This window comes from Ochotona princeps, chromosome 1, assembly GCF_030435755.1.
Source record: "Ochotona princeps isolate mOchPri1 chromosome 1, mOchPri1.hap1, whole genome shotgun sequence".
NCBI classification, from domain to species: Eukaryota; Metazoa; Chordata; class Mammalia; order Lagomorpha; family Ochotonidae; genus Ochotona; species Ochotona princeps.
In genome coordinates, this window is record NC_080832.1 from 16,443,274 (window position 1) to 16,463,167 (window position 19,894).

The 19,894-nt window shown below is 45.4% G+C and overlaps 1 protein-coding gene across 5 annotated transcripts in view; it reads right to left on the bottom strand.

Moving 5' to 3' along the window:
• SASH1 (SAM and SH3 domain containing 1) overlaps positions 1-19,894 on the bottom strand; it is a 264,392-nt gene that overhangs the window by 29,512 nt on the left and 214,986 nt on the right. The window contains exon 1 of one of the 5 annotated variants that reach the window (XM_058666631.1): positions 4,781-5,192. The exons of the other annotated variants lie outside the window; for them this stretch is intronic. Coding sequence (XP_058522614.1) covers positions 4,781-4,792 — 12 coding nt within the window. The 5' untranslated portion in view covers positions 4,793-5,192. Of the gene's footprint in view, positions 1-4,780; positions 5,193-19,894 lie in introns of those variants that run through there. 5 annotated transcript variants of the gene reach the window in all.

Below are 19,894 nucleotides of genomic sequence, written 5' to 3' on the forward strand. Positions count from 1 at the left end.
CATTTAATCTTCCCAATATCACAGACAATGGGGCAGGTAAGGAGGAGGGGGCAGAGCTGCAGAGGCAAACAGGGCATTAATTTCTTAGGCATAGAAAGGGTACATGTTGTGGGACCAAAGATGTGTTCTCAGAGCCCTGGTACTCACAGCATGGAGTCACTATGCTTCCTTCTTGCATGACTCGAAGCAAACAGCTCATCCAGTAGGCATCAATTAATAGAAATCTATCACCAGCGAGTCATCAGGATGGGGTATTTTTCTGTGTTCTGGTCTACACCAAGTGTATCACTAGCTCTATCTAACTTCCTTGAAGTTCCTGCGTACAGGTTTCCAAATTGAAGTTAGTGCTTGGTCACCTAACCGGAATCCGTCAGGGCTAGAACAATGAGGTTTCACTGGCAGTACAACTGAGCTTAGGATGTTCAGCTTCAAAGTCAAAATGTAAAAACAATAAAAATATCATTAAAAACGTAACTTCAAGGAGTCTGAATGTCATTTTTCCTTGGTTCAATTGTTCATGTGTGTTGAAATGGTTAGAGTGGCCCACCACAGGAATGAGAACTTGGTTAACCCTCCTTTTGGGCAATGGGCACCTGCAGAACCCGCAGTGCAGAGTTACGTACAAACATTCGAAAAAACATTCTGCCTTCTTGGGATAGCTCAAAAGCCAGACAATTTTCATACAGCATCACCATAATTTACAGAAAGTCTCGGAAATACCAATGGGACAAATGTAGAACATGCCTCTAACCCTCACGCTAGGAAATCCTAAAATCAAGTGAAAATTAAAGCAGCATGGAATGTGAAGAAGACATAGGTTGCTGTGTTACACAGTAAAAACAATTTATTTACACACAATACTCATATTCATACACACTCACACACCTTGTATCTAGTTTGGTACTGGTTGTTGGTGGTAATGGCGTGGCAGTGAGGTGTGCATGTATTCATGAATGTTAAGGGGAGGTAAAAAAATAAATGATACACAAAGGAGTAATAAAAATTCAAGCCCACGTAGGCATGCATCCTACGTAGGCAAAGCACTAGAGGGAGGAATTAAGATACATAAACAACCACCGCAACAGGTTCAAGGGCAATGTCCCGCTCACAAAGTCCAACTTTGCCCGTTTCAATGTGGTGAAAAAAGAACATCGTCCAGGTACTCATTTAATTGCTTTCACATGTTCCGGCTATTTTCGAGAAATGTGAGCCCTTCAGAACCTTGAACCAAGGTTATTTTTATGTCTTCTGTGAAACAGAGAGTTTCTGAAGGTGCCTATCATCGGTAAATCACAAACCAGGGCAGCCACATACATCCTTTGCATCTACCGTACTTTGGACACCAAAGACAGAAGGAGAACAAGTCATTGGAGAGAAAATCTAAGGAATAACCCAAGTCACTAAAGAAATATATGTGTGTTTATACGTGTCAAGTAGAAAATTTCCTCTTAAGCCAGCATCCAAGTTACTTGAGTTCAAGTTCAACAACACAACCCAGGGATGCTTTTCACTCAAGGAGAGGTGTTGACTTCTTACTTCCTCCTAAGCCCAGAGAGAAAACTGGTGAAATATTTGCTTTTAAAAAATTCTCTCTAGCTGCTTTAACATCAAGATGCTTTTTTTTTTTTGAAAAAAAAAAGCTGCATTCTTCTAACTGGAGAATAAAGCTTAAAGTCCTCATGACAGATTCAGCAAGTGAAATAAGCCTGGTTGGCTTCCCAAATGTTCAAATAAAATATTATGTCTTTTCATACTAAGAAACACACCGTCAGGAAGGGGGTTACCAAGTTTTTTTTTTTTTTAAGAAACAACTTAAAGAATTTAACATTAATACGAGGGGAGTATAAGTTTCACATTAAGATAGCTAGTCTTGGGGAGAGGGCAAGGCAGCACAGTGGTATGGTATGGTATGGCATCCTCTGCCTGTGGTGCTGGCATCCCATTTGCACTGATTTGATGCTTGTCCTGGCTGCTTGACTTGCAAACGAGCTCCCTGCTTATGGACTGAGAAAGCAGCAGAGGATGGCTCTGCAGTTTTCGGCCCCCTACGCCCACACAAGAGATCCGGAAGAAGCGCCTACTTTCTGGATTCAGGTTGGCCAAAGGCCTCGGTGGCCACTGGGAAGTAAACCAGTGAATGGAAGCTCTCTCTTTAAATCTGATTTTCAAATAAAAATAAACAAATCTCAAAAAAAAAAAAAAATCCCAACGTCTGGAGCCAGCATTGCGGTACAGCACGTTAAGCCATCGCTGGGTGCCAGTTTGAGTCCTGGCTTCTCTACTTGCAATCGAGCTGTCTGTTAATGTGCCTGGGAAGCAGCAAAGAATGGCCCAATTGCTTGGGCCTCTGACACCCATGTGGGAGACCACATGGTGCTCCAATCTATGCAATACAATAGACTGTGTCTGTCTTTCTCTTTCTGTCCCTAACTCTGCTTTTAGAATAAAATTTAAAAATAAATAAATAGGGCCCGGTGGCATGGCCTAGCAGCTAAAGTCCTCGCCTTGAACGCACCAGGATCCCATATGGGCGCCGGTTCTAATCCCGGCAGCTCCACTTCCCATCCAGCTCCCTGCTTGTGGCCTGGGAAAGCAGTTGAGGATGGCCCAATGCTTTGGGACACTGTACCCACGTGGGAGACCTGGAAGAAGTTCCTGGTTCCTGGCATTGGATCGGCGCGTATCGGCCCGTTGTGGCTCACTTGGGGAGTGAATCATCGGACGGAAGATCTTCCTCTCTGTCTTTCCTCCTCTCTGTATATCTGACTTTGTAATAAAAATAAAATCTAAAATAAATAAATAAATAAATAAATAACACCCGGCATGGTAGCCTAGTGGTGAAAGTCCTCAGCTTGCCATCCCATATGGCGCCAGTCCTAATCCTGGCAGACCCGCTTCCCATCCAGCTCCCTGCTTGAGGCCTGGGAAAGCAGTCAAGGATGGCCCAAAGCCTTTGGGACCCTGCACCCACTTGGGAGACAGGGAGGAGGGTCCTGACTCCTGGTTTCAGACTGGCTCAGCTCCGGCCATTGTGGCCACCTGGGGAGTAAATCAACAGAGGCAAAATCTTCTCTGCCCCTTCTCTCTGTACATCTGACTTTCCAATAAAAAATAAAATAAAATTTCTTTTTAAAAAAAGAAACTTGTGGAAGATAAAGGAAACTGGCAGTGTCTATAAACTAATGATTGACTCCAAGAAGTACGTTTTAAAGCAAAGAAAGAGAAGGGAAAAAGCATATATTCACACATGTTCCAATGTGGGGCTTTGTCCCCAACCTCTCCATGCCAGCCTGGGCCAGAGTTTACTAAAGTTCACGGACACCAACTTGAATTGGTTCATCCGCCTACAGGAGAAGGGCAAATCGGCTGTATAGTCCCCACCCCCTACCCCAAGACTCAGGCCAAAATACAGAGAAAAGCAGCTCATCCCAACAAAGGAAGTGGAAAAGTGGAGTTACAACACTGTAAATAGAAACATTGGACTCGCAGCTTCCCTACTGCAGATTTTTCCACCAGAAAGCCCATATGGCTTAACTTTTAATTACTTTGGCGAAAGCTATATGTAGTAATTCTGTGGTGAATGCTTCAGTGTTTCGTTTCTGGTCTCCATAGCAACATTACATCAGATTGCAGACAGCTGGCTCCACAGTTCTAAACCATAACAAATTGACCCAGCCAAGGCACAAAACTATAGCCGCTTTAAAGAGACAGTGCATCACTTGGCTGCCGGGGCGCTGAATGGGGACCCCGGGGGCCTGTCTGGCACGCACAGGAGGGTGGAGCCTCCTTCCTTCCCAGTTTCTTTTGGAACAAGTGCAGCCTTGACACATCTGCGATGTTCTAATAGGAAAGCCACGGAGGAGCCAGCGTGGAGAACTTTTTACAACACAGCCACATGCAGGATCATGGGAAAAAGGAGGAACTAAATGAATCGCATCTGTAAACAAGAATATCTGCGCGCCGGCCAGGGGCACTAAAAGCACCCACTCACTGCAGCTGGCTGTCACCCGGCTTCACGGGATCCCACCAGGAAGCAGTTCTTGCGGTTACAATGCACAGATCAAATGCTTCCCAAAGCCACCTGGCACTGTCTTGTAAGTATGGTGGTAACGTGCTGGAATAAAAGTTCAATCAATCTTGCAAAGACATAGGTACATCTCCTAGGGGACCTCTGCTGAACATGGGGTTAAAACGGAGCTCTTGGCAAACAAACAAGCAAATAACCACGCAATCACCCAGCCCTTGCACCCTCCTCTTACACACAGCACTGTCACAGCAAGCACCGCTGGTGCCACCTAAAACACAGTCAGATCTAAAACTGGGCATGCACTGCCTCTGAGATCCCTGCCACAGCTTCATGAGAACGGAGTGTCATCAGCAGAAGATGGGCATCCACTTCCCAGGGCCAAGCTGTCAGGGCTCTCAAGTGGAGAGAAGCAAGCCAATCGGTTGGAGGCTTAAGAAAACCAACGTGCCCCGCTGCCTGAATTCAAGTCCTCCATACAAAAAGTGCCAAGCTCCAACACACGAACACACATTCCTACATCCTCACGACGAGGTGCAATCTCTTCCCAAAGGCAGGCATGATTCCCGGGTGAGTTTGCCGGGCCAGCACCCTCAGGGTTACAAACAAGGAAGGAAGCAGTGGGAAAAGGATAGAGACATGGCAGAAGAAAAAACAGCCGTCCCACACCCAGGCAGGCGCGATGGAAAAGCCTTCCCTTGTGGCAACAGAAAACATTTTGCGATTGACAGGACACAACTTGTGGGGGCAACTCACCGGCTTCGGCATTTAGCAGGCCTGGGGGGCACTTTTTCGGATGCGTCTGGAACCCCCACCCCTCCCCAAGCTGCGCGCAGTCCCACTGCCCAGCACTCCGTCAGCTCTGCGATCTCAAAGCCCGGACGCGGCGCTCCTGGAACATGTTCCTCTGCAGTTACATGATCCGGCTCGGCCGGCGCAGCTCAACAACCGAAGGAGGAAAAAGTGAAGACACTGGATTCAATTAGCTTCTTTCTACACACGGGCTGCCTCCCCGGCCGCTCGCGCGCTGCATAACTTGTAAGAAAGGCATAAGTCATCAGCTCTAAGCAAATCTCCTATTCACCAGCAGGAAAAAAGGCAGTGTTGTGCGTGGCCAACAATCCCTGTTTTCACTGAGGAAGGCTCTCTGACCTCCTGCTGGCCTCGGTTCCTTAATTACTGTCTATGGAATTCCAGAAAAGAAAGAGAGAGAGAGAGAGAGAGAGAGAGAGAGAGAGAGAGAGAGAGAGAGAGAGAGAGAGAAGCCGCGAGAAGCTGAGCAAATCCAGGACAAGGACTTAAAGTGACTGAACTTTAAAAAATAGAAAAACCTCTCTTCCGGGATTCTCTTAAACCCTCCCATCAGAGAGTTGTCTCCATGGAAAATAGACACCTTCCAGAAGCTATTTTGAAAATGACTGAATTAAAACTTATGATTTGGGGTTTTTCTTGTAGTTGCCGCCTTCTCTGTTACTTTCCTCACTCCTCTTCCTATTTTAACCACCGAGTGACTGACTGCTGGGCAGGACGCCCCACCCCTTTCCCTGGATTTCTGTCTTCCCAAGGGGTCTCAATGACCAAGCTGGGGCAGCTGAGTTATCAAACCATCTAGAGACGTCAACATGGAGTCTGGGTTGCTAGAGGATCTTTTCCTTTCTCTCGCAGGGGTAGGGGGAAAGGGAAGGGGTGTCTCCGGGGATCTCCAGGCACATGCTGTTACCTAGCTGGAACATCCTCTAAACAAGATAGGACTCTGGAAACCCAGAGAAACTCACCAGGACGTGAGCTGCAAGTTTTATCTGTGCATCCATGGCTAGATGGGTTTGGCTGGTTAAGTTATTTGTTCCCACTCACTGCACGGTGGCACCTGATTCACCGTTGGGGACTTTATGTGTCACTAGTACAAACCATGGTTCTGCCTCAAAACGACAGAACTTTCCATCTGCAGGGAGTTCAGAGGTTACACAAACTAAAGACTGAAGGAGGAAATCAACGTGCAAGCTCCCATGGGAAGCCACGCTTTGCTGGCCAGAGATTCCAGGCCCAGCTTCTTCGCCCCTTCCCCTGGTTACTGGATCTGCCCATATTTCCTGCGCCCTGGCATCTCTCACTCTTCAGTAGCAACTGTACCAAGTCCCTCTACCCACAGTCTCCTGACTCTATGGTGCTTCGCCCCTGCTCCCCGGTACTGCCCAATTCCCCATTTTTCAAGACCCATCACCTACATCCTCTTGCTTCACTCCCTCTCCCTTCCCAGGGTCCACCTGTGTCATGGCCAGCAGCAGGTGCTTTTGTTGAGGTTGGACTTGCAAGCCTCAGGTTTCTCCAGTGTCCACCCTTTGCAGACACTGTGCTCAGGCCTGACAAATGAGCCCAGGTCACACCAGAGGACTGCACAGGAGCCCTCCACGTCCTTGTCCCGGCTTTCTTCCCCAACACTGGTTACTGTGCTGCCACATGATGCTACCAACTCCTTAAAGCTGCCAGCGGAAGCCCAAGACTGGACTGCTTTGCTGCATGGTAAAAATTAGACCACAAGGACATCCAAATGAAGAGATAAAGGGAAGAGAAATGACCAGAACCCTCATGAGTAAGAAGAACTTGGGCTTTATTTCCAAGTCCTCTCAACCTACCAGGGTGCTCAGAGGCCCTCCGTATATGGAGCAAGCTTTTGGCAGTGGTTAAAGCAGCCGGGGACACTCATATCTCATGCTAAAATGCCTTGGTTTGGGTCCTGATTCTGCTTCCGATCCAGCTTTCCTGTTACTTTGGTCCACCAAGGTGTCAGATGGTGGCTCAAGTACTTGGGTCCCTACGCACACATGGAGGGCTCAACTGAGTTCCCAACTCCTGGCTTCGACCTGGCCCAGTTCTGACTGGCAAAGGAATTCAGGGAGTGAACCAGCAGATGGAACATCTGCCTCTCTGCTTTCCAAATGAAAATTTGAAAAACTTCAAAACAGTATAGTAACACCTATCTTGCAATGTTGTGGTTTTAAAAGTTGTGTGCATACAGTTAACAACCGGAACTGAGCAAGTACTTCAGTGCTCACTGACCCATACAGTCTTCTAGCTGTTACTCATTGAAAGCCAAACACCCATTTTAGTTCTTGCAACCTGCTTTTTAAAACTACTGAAAACTTTGGCATGTGAAAAGCCAGTGACTCAGCAACATCTGAGGGTTGGCAGCAAGGGGGCAGTGAACAGGCTGTAGAGACACACAGGACACTGTGGAGCCAGATTAGGAGGCAGAACTGTCCATGCAGCCTGGGCTATGCTCCTTCAAAGAATGAGCGGCCTCAGAGGCCTTCCTTACCTTCTCTTATTCCCAGGAAGACCCAAGTAAGGCCTGATATCTGTTGACCAGGAAGTCCTCCGAAGCTCCATGCTGCTTTGTCCAGGTTTGATGGACATAGAGGGAAAGGTGCTGCCCCCGACTCCCCTGTCCCCTTCCTCACAGCACAATGGTGAAGGGCCTCTGAGACAGAGGACAAAGTGGCTGGGCCTGTAGAACTCTTTAATGTCTGCCACCACCTCTTTAAGAATAACCCGGATATCTATGGAGATGCTCACGTTGGGATGAAGGTTGGGAAGACACTAAGTCCCATGGGGACAGGGTCTGCCCAAAGCTGACCTCCAGTCAACACTCATGTAAATGGACAGGGTGGATCACAGTGACCCAAATGGAAGACTAGCTTGGGCTAGGCTGCCCTGGGAAGTTTCCGGGTGGTAGAAAGAGGCTTCAAGAAGGAAATGCATCACGGACGTTGTCAGCTAGGGGGTGCACTTGAATTTATCCAGTATGCAGCAAATAGCCAAATTAGCAGAGGGCAAATTTGAGCATTTGATTTTAGGTGTCCAAAGACCTTCTCCTGCAATATGGGATTTCATGTGGTCAGATTCTGATCTGCGTGGCAGTTTCTGTGTTTTGGGAATCCTTCAATAAGTTCCTGGGAAATCAGAATTATAAGAGGATATTGATATCTTTCTTTTTTTTTTTCATCGTAGGAAGGGCCTCCCTAGCACCTGGTCCTCCCCTCCTTCCCTTGCCACAGCCAGCCACTACCTCTGAGGCCGCAGGCATAGCTGTGCACCTGCTGGACCCTCTTCAGGAACAATCCTGCCTAACACACCTGGGCAGTCTCACTTCTGCAAGGCTACAAAGTTGCACAGCAGCCTACACACCCCTTGTCACAGATGACACACCTACTCCCTGTGCCACCTGGCTCTCCTTAGTCGTCCTGAGGACAAGGAACAGAATCTGGGCTATTTGTGTCCTGGTATTTATAACAATATTTTTAAAAGTTGGAAAAGCAGAAATACACAAAAACAAAGAGAAATCGCCAATGACCGCCCCCATACTTGGAAAAATAAGTGGTATTTTGGTTCATACCCTCCCACTGCCATCACACATTAGTCACCCCTTAAGTTTGCTTTGGTATTACAAATAATGGCGCCCTTTGACTTTAGCTGCCCAGTCTCCCACAATCACCACCAAGACTCCCTCAAATGAACACAGTCTGAATGAATGGCTGCCACAGTTATGACCCCACTTAGCACACTTCTGCCTCCCAAGGCTTCCTTCTTACAAAATTTGGAGCCAACCACACACACTGCTCAGGCTATTTTCAACTCCCACTTTTCAACAGGAACAGGCTCTGGACATTTTCCCATGCCAGCAAACAGCCCACAGATAAAGCACAATGCAGTAGGAACGAAGCAGTAGCACCCAGCGACAGAACGCATCATTGGCCCACGCAACGATCCCAGGGCCAAAGAGCTGCACGCTTCCAATGGCTCCATGTTATACTCCTCTGATGCACATTTTGTGGCAAAATTTCCAACAAGTCCAATACACTTTTCTAAATCGAAGACATGGTTAGAATGTGAAATTCATGGTTAAAGGAATGGGCGTTTGTTTAAGACTCTTGATTTGTGTTAACAACTCACTCCGAAGAAACGTATTCAATTCTCACAGGCCATGAAACAGGAGAGCCTATTTCCCATACAACTGCCAACAGGGAGGACTGCAATATTTGTTTCCACCTGTATAAATCAAAGTGGAACGTACATTTGTGCTCCAGAAACACTCTGTGATAGAAATGACTTGACAGATGCGCTGCTTCCAGGCCCTTGGGAGGGCACGGAATACACACACAAGTAGGCAGGCATTCCTTGGAAAGCGCCAAGAGAAATCCAGAGCCAGAATGGATACGAACATCCAGGGGTAACCGTGATGAGCAAGCTCAGAGATTTGGGGATGGGTGTCAGAATGGGCAGCCTTGGCTCGTGAACGGATCCATGCTTTGCTAAGGGGAAGGCATTCGCACCTGCCAAGGACTTGGGGACATTTCCACGTTTCTACAGCAGCTGAGAAGTTAGGACTTCCACGGTTTCGAGGATACAGTTTCTTCCTGTTGTCCATGACCTCAGATGCCCACCAATCTAGAACAAGTGGAGTTTGGCTAACTCTGCAGCCTTTATAAACAGCATGTGACACCGATCAACACCAGCCGCCCCGCCTTCCCCCCTTTCGGGCTGGATGTCACAATCTCTCCACATGCCTGATGTCCTGTCTTGGTCCAAGCAGTGACACATTCAGGGTTGCTCCATGTTGGAGGCAGCACAGAGGCCCGGGCTGGTTGGGTTCAAGACTTTCCCAACCCTAAGGCTTTGGCCTGGGTATGGCACGAGTCCTGTGTCACTGGGTCAATGCATCATTCTTTGTGTTTACAAAACAATTGGTTTCACTGTCTAGAGATGTCCCATTTACCTAAAAAACATGCTTATGAGTCGCTACAAATAATGCTATCGAATGGGTTGCACACTGTGGGTTTTCTTCCTCCTCTCCATCACAAAGAGATTGGAGAAAGATGCATCTGTTTAGCAAAAAATATTTTGCTTGCTAGCTGGTGACATCATTGCCCTTACAAAAATTAGGACATTTTTGTAAGCATATGGTGGGGGGAAGAGAGATGAGATTCCATTCTTTTCCCAGAGGTGCTGTGTAACCCTGAAATAATCTCTCTGGCAGCTTCGAAATTAACTACTTGTCGCCAGACTTAAAGAAAGGGGAAGAGGAGGCCGCAGAGGCGGAAAAAAAGATAATTACATGGTACTTTTATTTGGACAAATATGTGAGAATCTGAGGTAATATAAGCACCTCCTGGGGCCACAGCCTTTTCAGCACTTAAATTCACTTTTGAAACTGTTTAAATAAAGTAACCCTGGAACCAAAGCAGCAGCAACAGATAATAAAGTTCCAGGAGAAACTCCATGTCTTAAACTCATGAATTATGAACTGCGTTTAGCCATCAGCAAATCATGTTTCTGACTCTCCCACAAAAGGGAGAGGAAAAATGACCAAGATCTTTCATGTCCTGCCACAAAGTCTGGACAACACAGGAGGTGGGTAAGCCCACCAGCCTCAGATCTACTCTACCAGTGGCCAAGGAGCAGACCCTGAGGGGCCAGGGCAGGAGGGGAAGACCGACTTCTCTCTGCTTCTGGAAATTCCTCCAGAGACGCCCTCCCTTTGCCTGCAGGTGCTGTCCAGGTGAGGACAGCAAGGGAAGGTGACAGAGAAGGGTTGGGAAGATGATCCCCACTCCTGCAGCTCCCTCTGGTGGGAGTCAAGGGCAGTGTCCAGCACAGACCCCTAGTGTAAGGTGCCCTGGAGACTGCAGCCAAGCAACAGGTCCACTCCTTCCCAAGTGCATTCCACTTCTCACATCGCCCCCGCCATGGAAACAGCACAGTGCAGGCCAGGGCTGCCAAGTGGGGCAATGACACTGGTGTTGGAAGCTCGGGTTTCTGGAGCCGACGTGAGTGTACATCCCAGAAGTGGGGAGGCTCCTGAGGGATTGGGTGGTGTTGGTGAAGTCACTTTACTTTTAGGACTTCGTGGCCTGACTGACTCATGGCTCAGGCATGACAAATTCTCAGAAGGCGCTGCCAAACAGCTTTGCGTAGGCAAACAACAGCGGAGAAACACAGCAGATGAAGCCAAACAAGCCATGAGGGAAGGGGTGGGCACCAGGGCCCTTCCTCCAAAGGCCAGCCTCTGCCACCAGCCCAGTGGCCATCGGCCAAGTTGGAGGCGGGTGGGCTCCGCATCACCCTCTGCAGTCATGATCTTCCCACCAACTTAACATAATTCTCCTGTTTGCAGAATGAAAAAGCAACTTTACACCATGATTCCAACTGAAGAAATCTGGGCTGAATCCCACCTTTGAAAAAGAATTGTTCAATGCTAGGCAGGCCGTCTGTAGTCAATTAACTGGCATAAATATTAGGTCATGATCTCTACTGAACCAGAGAATAATCTTGTAACAATTAACCATCTGAAACCCCTGCTGCCCCAGCTGGGCACACCCGGAAAGCATTCCACTAGGCGCAATCAAAGAATGGCATAAAATCGAATGCACCAAACTCCACAAGCAAAGCATGAAACACAATTTGGAAGTCCACTGGAAAAGGCCCCACTTCTCCCAAAGCCAGACTGGAATCCATGCATTTTTTTCCTACAACCCTAATTATGAAAGGAAGCAAACTGCTTGGCCCGTTTATGTTTTTGTTTTCCCCAATGTAAGTACAGTGGAAATGGTTACAGGATCGTGGAAGGATGGGAAGGTCAACGGTGAAGCTAACTGAAATCAAAGATCTAGAATAGGAGAAATGGGAATTGGAGAAATGACTTGAATCTACTGTCCGTGCCTCATCAGTCACCCTAGTTGTGAGTCAACTCTTATGGAGTAATGCATCACATTTGAAAAACATATTTATTTGAAAGGCAGAGTTAGAGAGAAGACACACACACACACAGACACACAATCTTCTATCCACTGGTGAGAGAGAAAAACAGAATGAGCTCTTCTGTCCATTGGCTGACTCCTTAAATGGCAGGATAGAAAAGGCAGAGTTCAGGTGGCCCAACCAAGGCTAAGTTCCCTGCTCACTGCTTCAAACTATGGCAACAACAGATACAACAGACCATAAACCATAGCTCTCAACTCGACTGTACTTTGGAGAAGGGCAGCAGGGAGGGCACAGGGATCCTTGGCAGATCACACAGCCAACAGGTCAAAAAGTAACCTTCATTATAGCAGAAAAATGGCAAATGGGATCACAGCCACCCAAGCATAATTGCCATGGAAAAAGGAAGCACACCTGCTTAGACTACCGGGAGGAGGGAAACGGGAGAGGAAGAGCCGAGAAAACAAGGGTCCGATCTCTTGATCTAATTTCTGCCCCAGGAAAGAGAATTCAGGAAACTGGAAAAGATTCTTCCCTGTTGTTTCACACTACAAAATAATTTCCTATGCACATGAATTCAGTTAAAAAAGCCCTCAGAGAGAAGATGAAAAATACAAATGAGATGAACAAGGACAAAACCCACCAAGTACAGCTCCAATGTGCCAATAAGAATAGCAAGCACAGAATGTATGCCATGAAAGCTGAAACGCTGCTAGGGCAAAGTCTTCATATCATGGATTTTCTCTTTGTACCCAAGTTTGAGACTTGTTCCCACAATGAGTGACTACAAGAATGTTTAAGATGGTACTTTCTAACTGTCAGCAATTCAGGACACAGAATTATGCAATTTGATTAGCATTTTGCTAGTAAAAATACAATCCCCACAGAAATATCACAAGGTATGGTATGGTACAAAGAGGGTGACACAGTAGAATAAAGCGATCTTTTTGTATGAGTTTGTGGAGTTGCATCTTGGAAATACTGCTTTCCAAAAGAGTGTCATCATCTGACAACTGACTGCAGTGCCAAGAGTTTCAATGTCAGGGGAAACTACGGCAACTTACGATTCAAGTGACTCTAGCGACGAGCAGTGTGGATCACAACAAGCTGGCCCAGCATCCAGCTTAATGGATGCTTGGTCTGGATCTTATGAACCACAGTGGGACGTGGGTATCTCTCTAACCCATCCATTAAACAAGGCTTGGCACTAGGGCAAGTGACTTACCGAGGAAGTGACATGTCATAAATAAGCCATGGAAATCCTCTCTTATCCCCCATCTCCTTGAAGTTGCTCCCAACAGCAAAATAAGAAACTGATATTGCAAATCTCAACGCCAATCCCTGCCCCAAATTGAATTACATTTGGATTTACACAGAATCAGCCAGTAGGGGAAATGGGGAATATCTCACTTGGAATTCGTGGCTGAGGTTCACCAAATATAATTATACTGACAATAATACAATCAAGGTTTGTATATGTCAATAGCATCTAAAACAGTCATCAATTTCACAGGGCTCAATCTCTTCTCTCTCTCTCTCTCTCTCACACACACACACTCACTCAAACACAGCATACTGCACCTAAAAGCTGTTTCAAAAACTCTTGTGAAATAGATAGTTCCGAATTATGTGATCCCTGGGTATTTCAAAATTTGCTTTTATTCATGTAGCCCTTGATATAGTGAGAAGGGTCTGTAGACAGAACCCTCAACTTCTGTAACTGAACACGTTAGTGAGAACAATATCCTGGGGTGTGAAGGGCCAGGTATTTCTGAGCCAAAGACATTTCCTGCACCTCAACAGGGATGGACAGCCACGTTCCCAAGCTCAACGAGGCCATCTCACCAGCTCTGTAAGTCCCAGTTGGTTTCAATGCCGTAAGTGCTGACTCCTCACCAACAGTACTCAGGAAAGCCAAACAGGCTTACTGCAATCATACCAGACCCACTCTGAAACCCACTGACACAATATTTCCTTCAAAGAGAAAACAAGCTGGTAGTATGGTTGGTAAAAGTATAACCAAGTAAACATAAATTTTTATGAAGCCTGTCCTGAACATGAGAGTCTAACTGAAACGCCATGTATGAAAGCAGTACTGTTCCAGGAAGTTAAGTATACTCGACAAGTACAGAGGAGTATCCACTGGCTGTCTGCTTCTCCATGCCACCTAACGTTTACCACACACCTGCCAGGTAGAGAACATAGACTCACTTTCCAGATGTGGACCCTGAAGTACATAATGATGTGCTGACCTTCACAGAGTAGGGGTGAACTGTGATCTTAGCCAAAGTCTGACTCAAGTCTGACTGTATCCAGCCCCCGTCCTGCCCACGCTGGGCAATGGCCTGGTTTCCAAAAGCTGGTAAAGGAAAAGTGCTTTCTTCTCATTTAATTTGGATTAACCATGGTGATCTTCAGGGACTCATCAAATGTATGCCTCAAGCTTTGGCCCAAGGGAGAAAGCTGGGACTGTAAGAGTCAGAGGAAATAACTGACAAGAACTCATGGCTCTCGCTCAGCTCCTGTCCAGTTAGAGCAAAAATTCCCATTGGCCAAAAGATATACTATTTACACTTGCCCAATGGATTGGTTTTTCCTTTTAGTCTTATCCTAAATGATAGAAAAGAAAGAAAGGAAAAAGTCATTCTCCCTGTTTTATTAAAAATTGTTATGTCGCTATATTACTATGATTTTATAATAGAATTACCATCTTATTAAAATACAAATATTCCCTCCTTTACTACCACCTGGACATATGCACATTTGTAGGAAATATGCATAAAAATTAGAATAATCATCTAAGGACTTCAAGTATGGATAAGACATTCAGAATTAATAAAAGCCACTGCTTAACACAGTTACATGTAGGACCATTTACAGGAGGTAGTTACTCTGGCAAATGGCAATAGACCACAGTGGGAACACCCGCTGATTCCTGTCCTGGGACATAAATGCCCTTGATCAGAGACTGCCCGACTTTGTCTACCCACTTTCTCCTGTGTGGAAAACAAAGAACTGAAGCCCAGCCTTGGCATCTCAGGTTGAAGCCCAGCTTTGAGTAACCATGAGTGCTTCAACAAGCAGAAGCCCAGAATTATGAAAACAAATCTCTAGGAAAAAAGCTACAAAGGAAAACAGTAAACACCACGGAACGCAAAAGGTTTACTCAAAAATGTAAATTATTTTTGCATTTGGTATCTATTCTTCTAAATCATAAAACATACCAACATGAGAAAAGAAATACAAGAGTTACACCAACTGCTTTCTTGAAGATCCGCTCACAACACCGACTCAAATCTTGTACCCTGTGAATCTCCATCGAATGTTTAATATCTGCAATGAACACCCACTGCCACGTAAGTCCACAAAAATACAAAAAAATATTTTTCTTCAATTCCTACGAGATTCTGTTCTAAACCAGTCTTGCAGTTACAATACCAGCTCCTGGGACACTCTAGGACTTCTCCCACCATCACCAGTAGGAAATGATGAAATCCGTAGCCTTCTCTTTGTCCATGAAAGAAATTAAACACTCACCCTAAGAATTACTGAAAATCCACTAGCTAAAATACTATGGCTTTTGCCTACCACAATCGCTAATAACAGTACTACTTATTTTTAAGAAAGTTTTAATTTAGACTCAAATTGTAGGCAATCCCTCCTTTAAAACACCAAACCCCCACTGCAATGGGTTGAAGGCAATGCCTGATTGAGTCAGGTGGAATGATTCTAAAACCCTATGTCCAGTCTGGCTGCTCCCCAGAGACAAGTGTAGGGTTTACAATTTTAGAAGGCCCTCCTTTAGACCCAGGAAATGCCAGGCAAAGCATCTTATAATAAGGGATATTTTAGCTGAGATTACGGATGTTCTCAATCTGGGACATGGTTAAAATAGCATGCGGGGAAAATGTGCAAGAAGTGACCATGTGGTGTTCCGGTTCTGCTGCCTTATGGCTATAACATCCCTCAAACCAGCTTGCAGGAAAGGCATCAAATTCTAGTTGGAGCGAAAGGTTATGAAGACAGGCACATGTGGATATGAGGTATCATAACACTGTAGTTCTAAGAGCATGACTTCCATTCTGTAAACGTTTTCCAATTTGAATTCTCCCCAAGTGTAAAAGTGATTATGAAATGATGACTTGCTTTACAAAATAATTCACTTTACAAAAACATTTCCCCAGGCTTGCTTCAAACTAGCATGAAACTCCGGCTACAGAAACATAGTCCCAACTTTTACTGGAACATGTTGTATATGAAGTGACAGACACAACTGAACAAAACCAAAGTACACATCTATTATAGACTCTAAAACCCTTGTATCTTATGATATGTGGCTTTCATTTTTCTGTACACATTATTTTTAAACATAATTTAGATGACAACATAAACAGATCTAGAGAGCTTGACATTTTCTAGAAAAATCTTCCACTACAAACATTCCGATGAACATTAGGCACCAAGAACAGATCCCCAGTTCTTACCTACCAATTTCATAAAAACACAAAAATCATGGTTTACAGAAATTTGAGCCTTAGATCAACAGTTATAAACCCAGTAAAACAGAAAGCATAATTTTTTAAAATGATTTTTTAACCAGAAGCTAAAGTGAACTTCAAAGCACACAGGATAATGCACAACTTTTCCCCCTTGTCGAGTAAATACAAATTTACCAAAAATGAATAAATAAAGTCAGAAACCTTAAACATTCAAAGTTTTCACAAAAAATAAAGTTTGTGACCAAAAAAAAAAAAAAAAAAAAAAAATCCGCTTTGCCACTCTGACTCCATAAAAGAAATCTATTATTAATGAAAAACAGCACACAATAGGTTGTCTTTTGGCAAGGAGCTGGCTAGTTCTCACTTCCCTTGGTAACTATCTTTAGTGCTTTGCACTCTGGTAAGATCAGGAATGTGCAACATGCAATTATCTCATGTCAGCTCATGGGGAGGGGAAGCCTGAAAGTCAATGCAAATGAAATCCTACAGCACGACAGCCATCAATATAGGCATTGAGGTCTGGTGACAAAGGCCTTATGATGCCTGAAATTTTCATGGCCTGGGCATTCCTGTTGACAGCTAGTGAGTGGGCTATTGACACCGTACTATAGAAAAGAATCGACAGGAAAGTTAAAAAACAAAAATCCCTGGATAATCCAAGTGCCTAACCCCCGGAGGTGAAGTGGGACACAGTGCTCACATCAGACGTGACCTGCTTTGCCATGAGGGCAAGACCAGAATCAGAAAAAGGTGCTAATTGTCAAAGTCTGCATAAGGGCCCAGTGTCACATTCCTTACAATGACAATCCACTTCAGGTAAACCTCCGAGGTAGCTGGGAACACAACCCAAAGGGCCTGCATGTCCGTAGAAGTCAGCCAGCACAACCGTCGGTAAAGCAAACCACAGCTCACTTCACTGCTGAAGAGGAGCCGCACCCACAGTGCCTGATGGAAAGACATTTTGCCCACTCTTCCCAGCTTCTGAAGACTGCATCCCAAGTGGAAGGGACATACTGTATTTCTACTCCTTTACCAGACTGGAAGAGCCTGGAATGACTCTGAGGCCAGCACAGAAGCAACCATGTGGCACAACGTTGCGAAGGAAAAAGTATAAATACATGATTGTCTTGAATCTGTAATCTGAGCATGTGGCACTGTACCTGCACAGGAAGGACTCCATGAACAAACAGGAAATGGCAATGCCCATCTTGTAAGAAGCACCTGTTTCATTCTGACAGTTTCTATCTCACAGACTCTCTAAGGGCTCCAAGAAACCGACACTTAAACATGCCTTCTGGCTGGTGTATTGGTTCAACTGGCTAATCCTCTGCCTCCAAGCACCACATCCCATATTGATGCTGGCTCATGTCATGGCTTGGGACCCTGTACCCAAGCGGGAAACCTGGAGAATGCTCCTGGCTCCTGGTTTCAAATCAGCTCAGCTCCAGCCATCACAGCCATCTGGAGAGTGAACCAATGGATGGAAGATATTTCTTTTGGCTCTCTGTAAATCTGCCTTTCCAATAAAAATACATAAATATTTAAAAAGAAATCCTGCCTTCCCCACAGCTCATGCAAAATGCCCCCCACACGACTCCTATTAACTCTCTGATGAGACATGTCTCTCTCCCCGCAGTCTCAGGCTGCGAGGGCTATGGCTTGCTGTCTTGGTTCTCTGAAAGGACCCAGTCTTCTGGCCTCAGATGCTGTCATTCAGGACAGTGGACAGTGGTTCCAATACCAGAGGGCCCACTGCAGACAACTGCCTCTTTGTATCCTCCCCTGAGCTGGCTTTGAATCGCATCAGTACTGAGTTACTATGTTTGTTCTTCATCATGCTTTAGGTTCATGATTTACATTTATATTATGTTGGTCTTTAGAACTTGGGGATAAGAGACCCAAAAGACACATTAAAAACCAGGGACGTGGGTCTTTTGGATGATCTCATGTTTCCAGGCACATGGCTGATCAGCCTATGACACATTTATTTTTATAAACGGTAATGTCTCCATCTCTTTCAAACATAAGCAAACCAGGTAAGGTTTTCAAACGCATAATCCTTGCACAGCAATGAAAATCTTGTTTCAGCAATTGTGAGACATGAAACACACTTGTAAAACAGGAAAGGATGGCCATTCAAATACTTTGTTCATGACCTGCGGCCATGTGAGCTGGACAGCGATGGGCCAGGCCCTTGCTTAAGGAGCTCAGTGTTTCCAGGGATGCCGGAAGAGGCGTGATTACAGTTTAGCGCAAATGTGCAAAGCTCGTAATCAAAGAACAGACTAGGAAGTAAGACACACGCTGTAATGAGTCATGGAGAGTTTCACAGAGGTGATGACAGCTGATTTTTACCTTGTAGGATGTGTGCCACAGTCGGGAGGAAGACACGTGACATTTGGGCAGAGAAAATGGCACCAGTGAAAGCACCAAAGTAGGAGAAAACACGGGGTTTTTCAGTAATGTATGCACGGTCCACAACAGAGGAAAGCCAGGTCGCATAGGGCCTTCAGTGTGCCAAGATATTTGCAAAAACACATCATCAGAAGACAAGAGATATGTCAACTGGGTGTAGGGGCATGGACAGGAGACAAAGACTAACCACAGGGAAACAAAGTTATTTTCAAATTTAAAGGTTGAGAAAATTAAAAAGAAAACAACTGGGACTGGTTCGGTAGCCTAGTGGCTTAAGTCCTCGCCTTGCATGTGCTGGGATCTCATGTAAGTGCTGGTTCATATCCCAGCGGCCCCACTTCCCACCCAGCTTCCTGTTTGTGGCCTGGGAGAAGAATCGAGGAAGGACCAAGGCTTTGGAACCCTGCACCCTCATAGGAGACCTGGTGGAAGTTCCTGGCTCCTGGCTTCGGATTGGCCCAGCTCTGGCTGTTGTGGTCACTTGGGGAGTGAATCATCGGACGGAGGATCTTTCTCTCTGTCTCTCCTCCTCTCTGTATATCTGACTTTGCAATAAAAAAATGAAATAAATCTTAAAAAAAAAAAAGACACACACAAAAGGATTAACACATGGGGCCGGCGCTGTGACACACCATTTAAGCTGCTATGCGCAGTCCTAGAATCCCAGAGGGGCACCAGTTTGAGTCCCAGCTGCTCCATTTCTAATCCATCTCCCTACTAATGTGCCTGGGAAGGCCCCAGAAGATGGACTCACACCTATGTGAGAGATCTGGATGACACTCCTGGTTTTGGGTGGGCGCAGCCCTGGACACTGAAGCCATTTGGAGCGAACTAGTGGCTTGCTTTTCTCTCCGTAACTCTGAATGTTACATAAACATGTTGGCGTGGAGAATACCTCCCCCCTTTCCACCTCCTGGAACTTTGACAGAGGCACTGAGAAACACCTATTTGAAACTGTGGCACTTCGTAATTAGTTTCTGAAGCTGTTTTAGTCACATTAACATAGCCTAACAAAGTATCATTATGCTCTTAAAACTGCAAATATGAAATGCACAGAATTTATTTTCTTTAAATAAATTTTAATATATATAGCATAAGAAGAAGTATCTAAATTGTAAAAGAAGTAACATTACTACAGTTTCTACTGATTAGAAGAAAATCTTAATTTAAGAGTATGTTAACACAATAAAAGCCTGTTAGG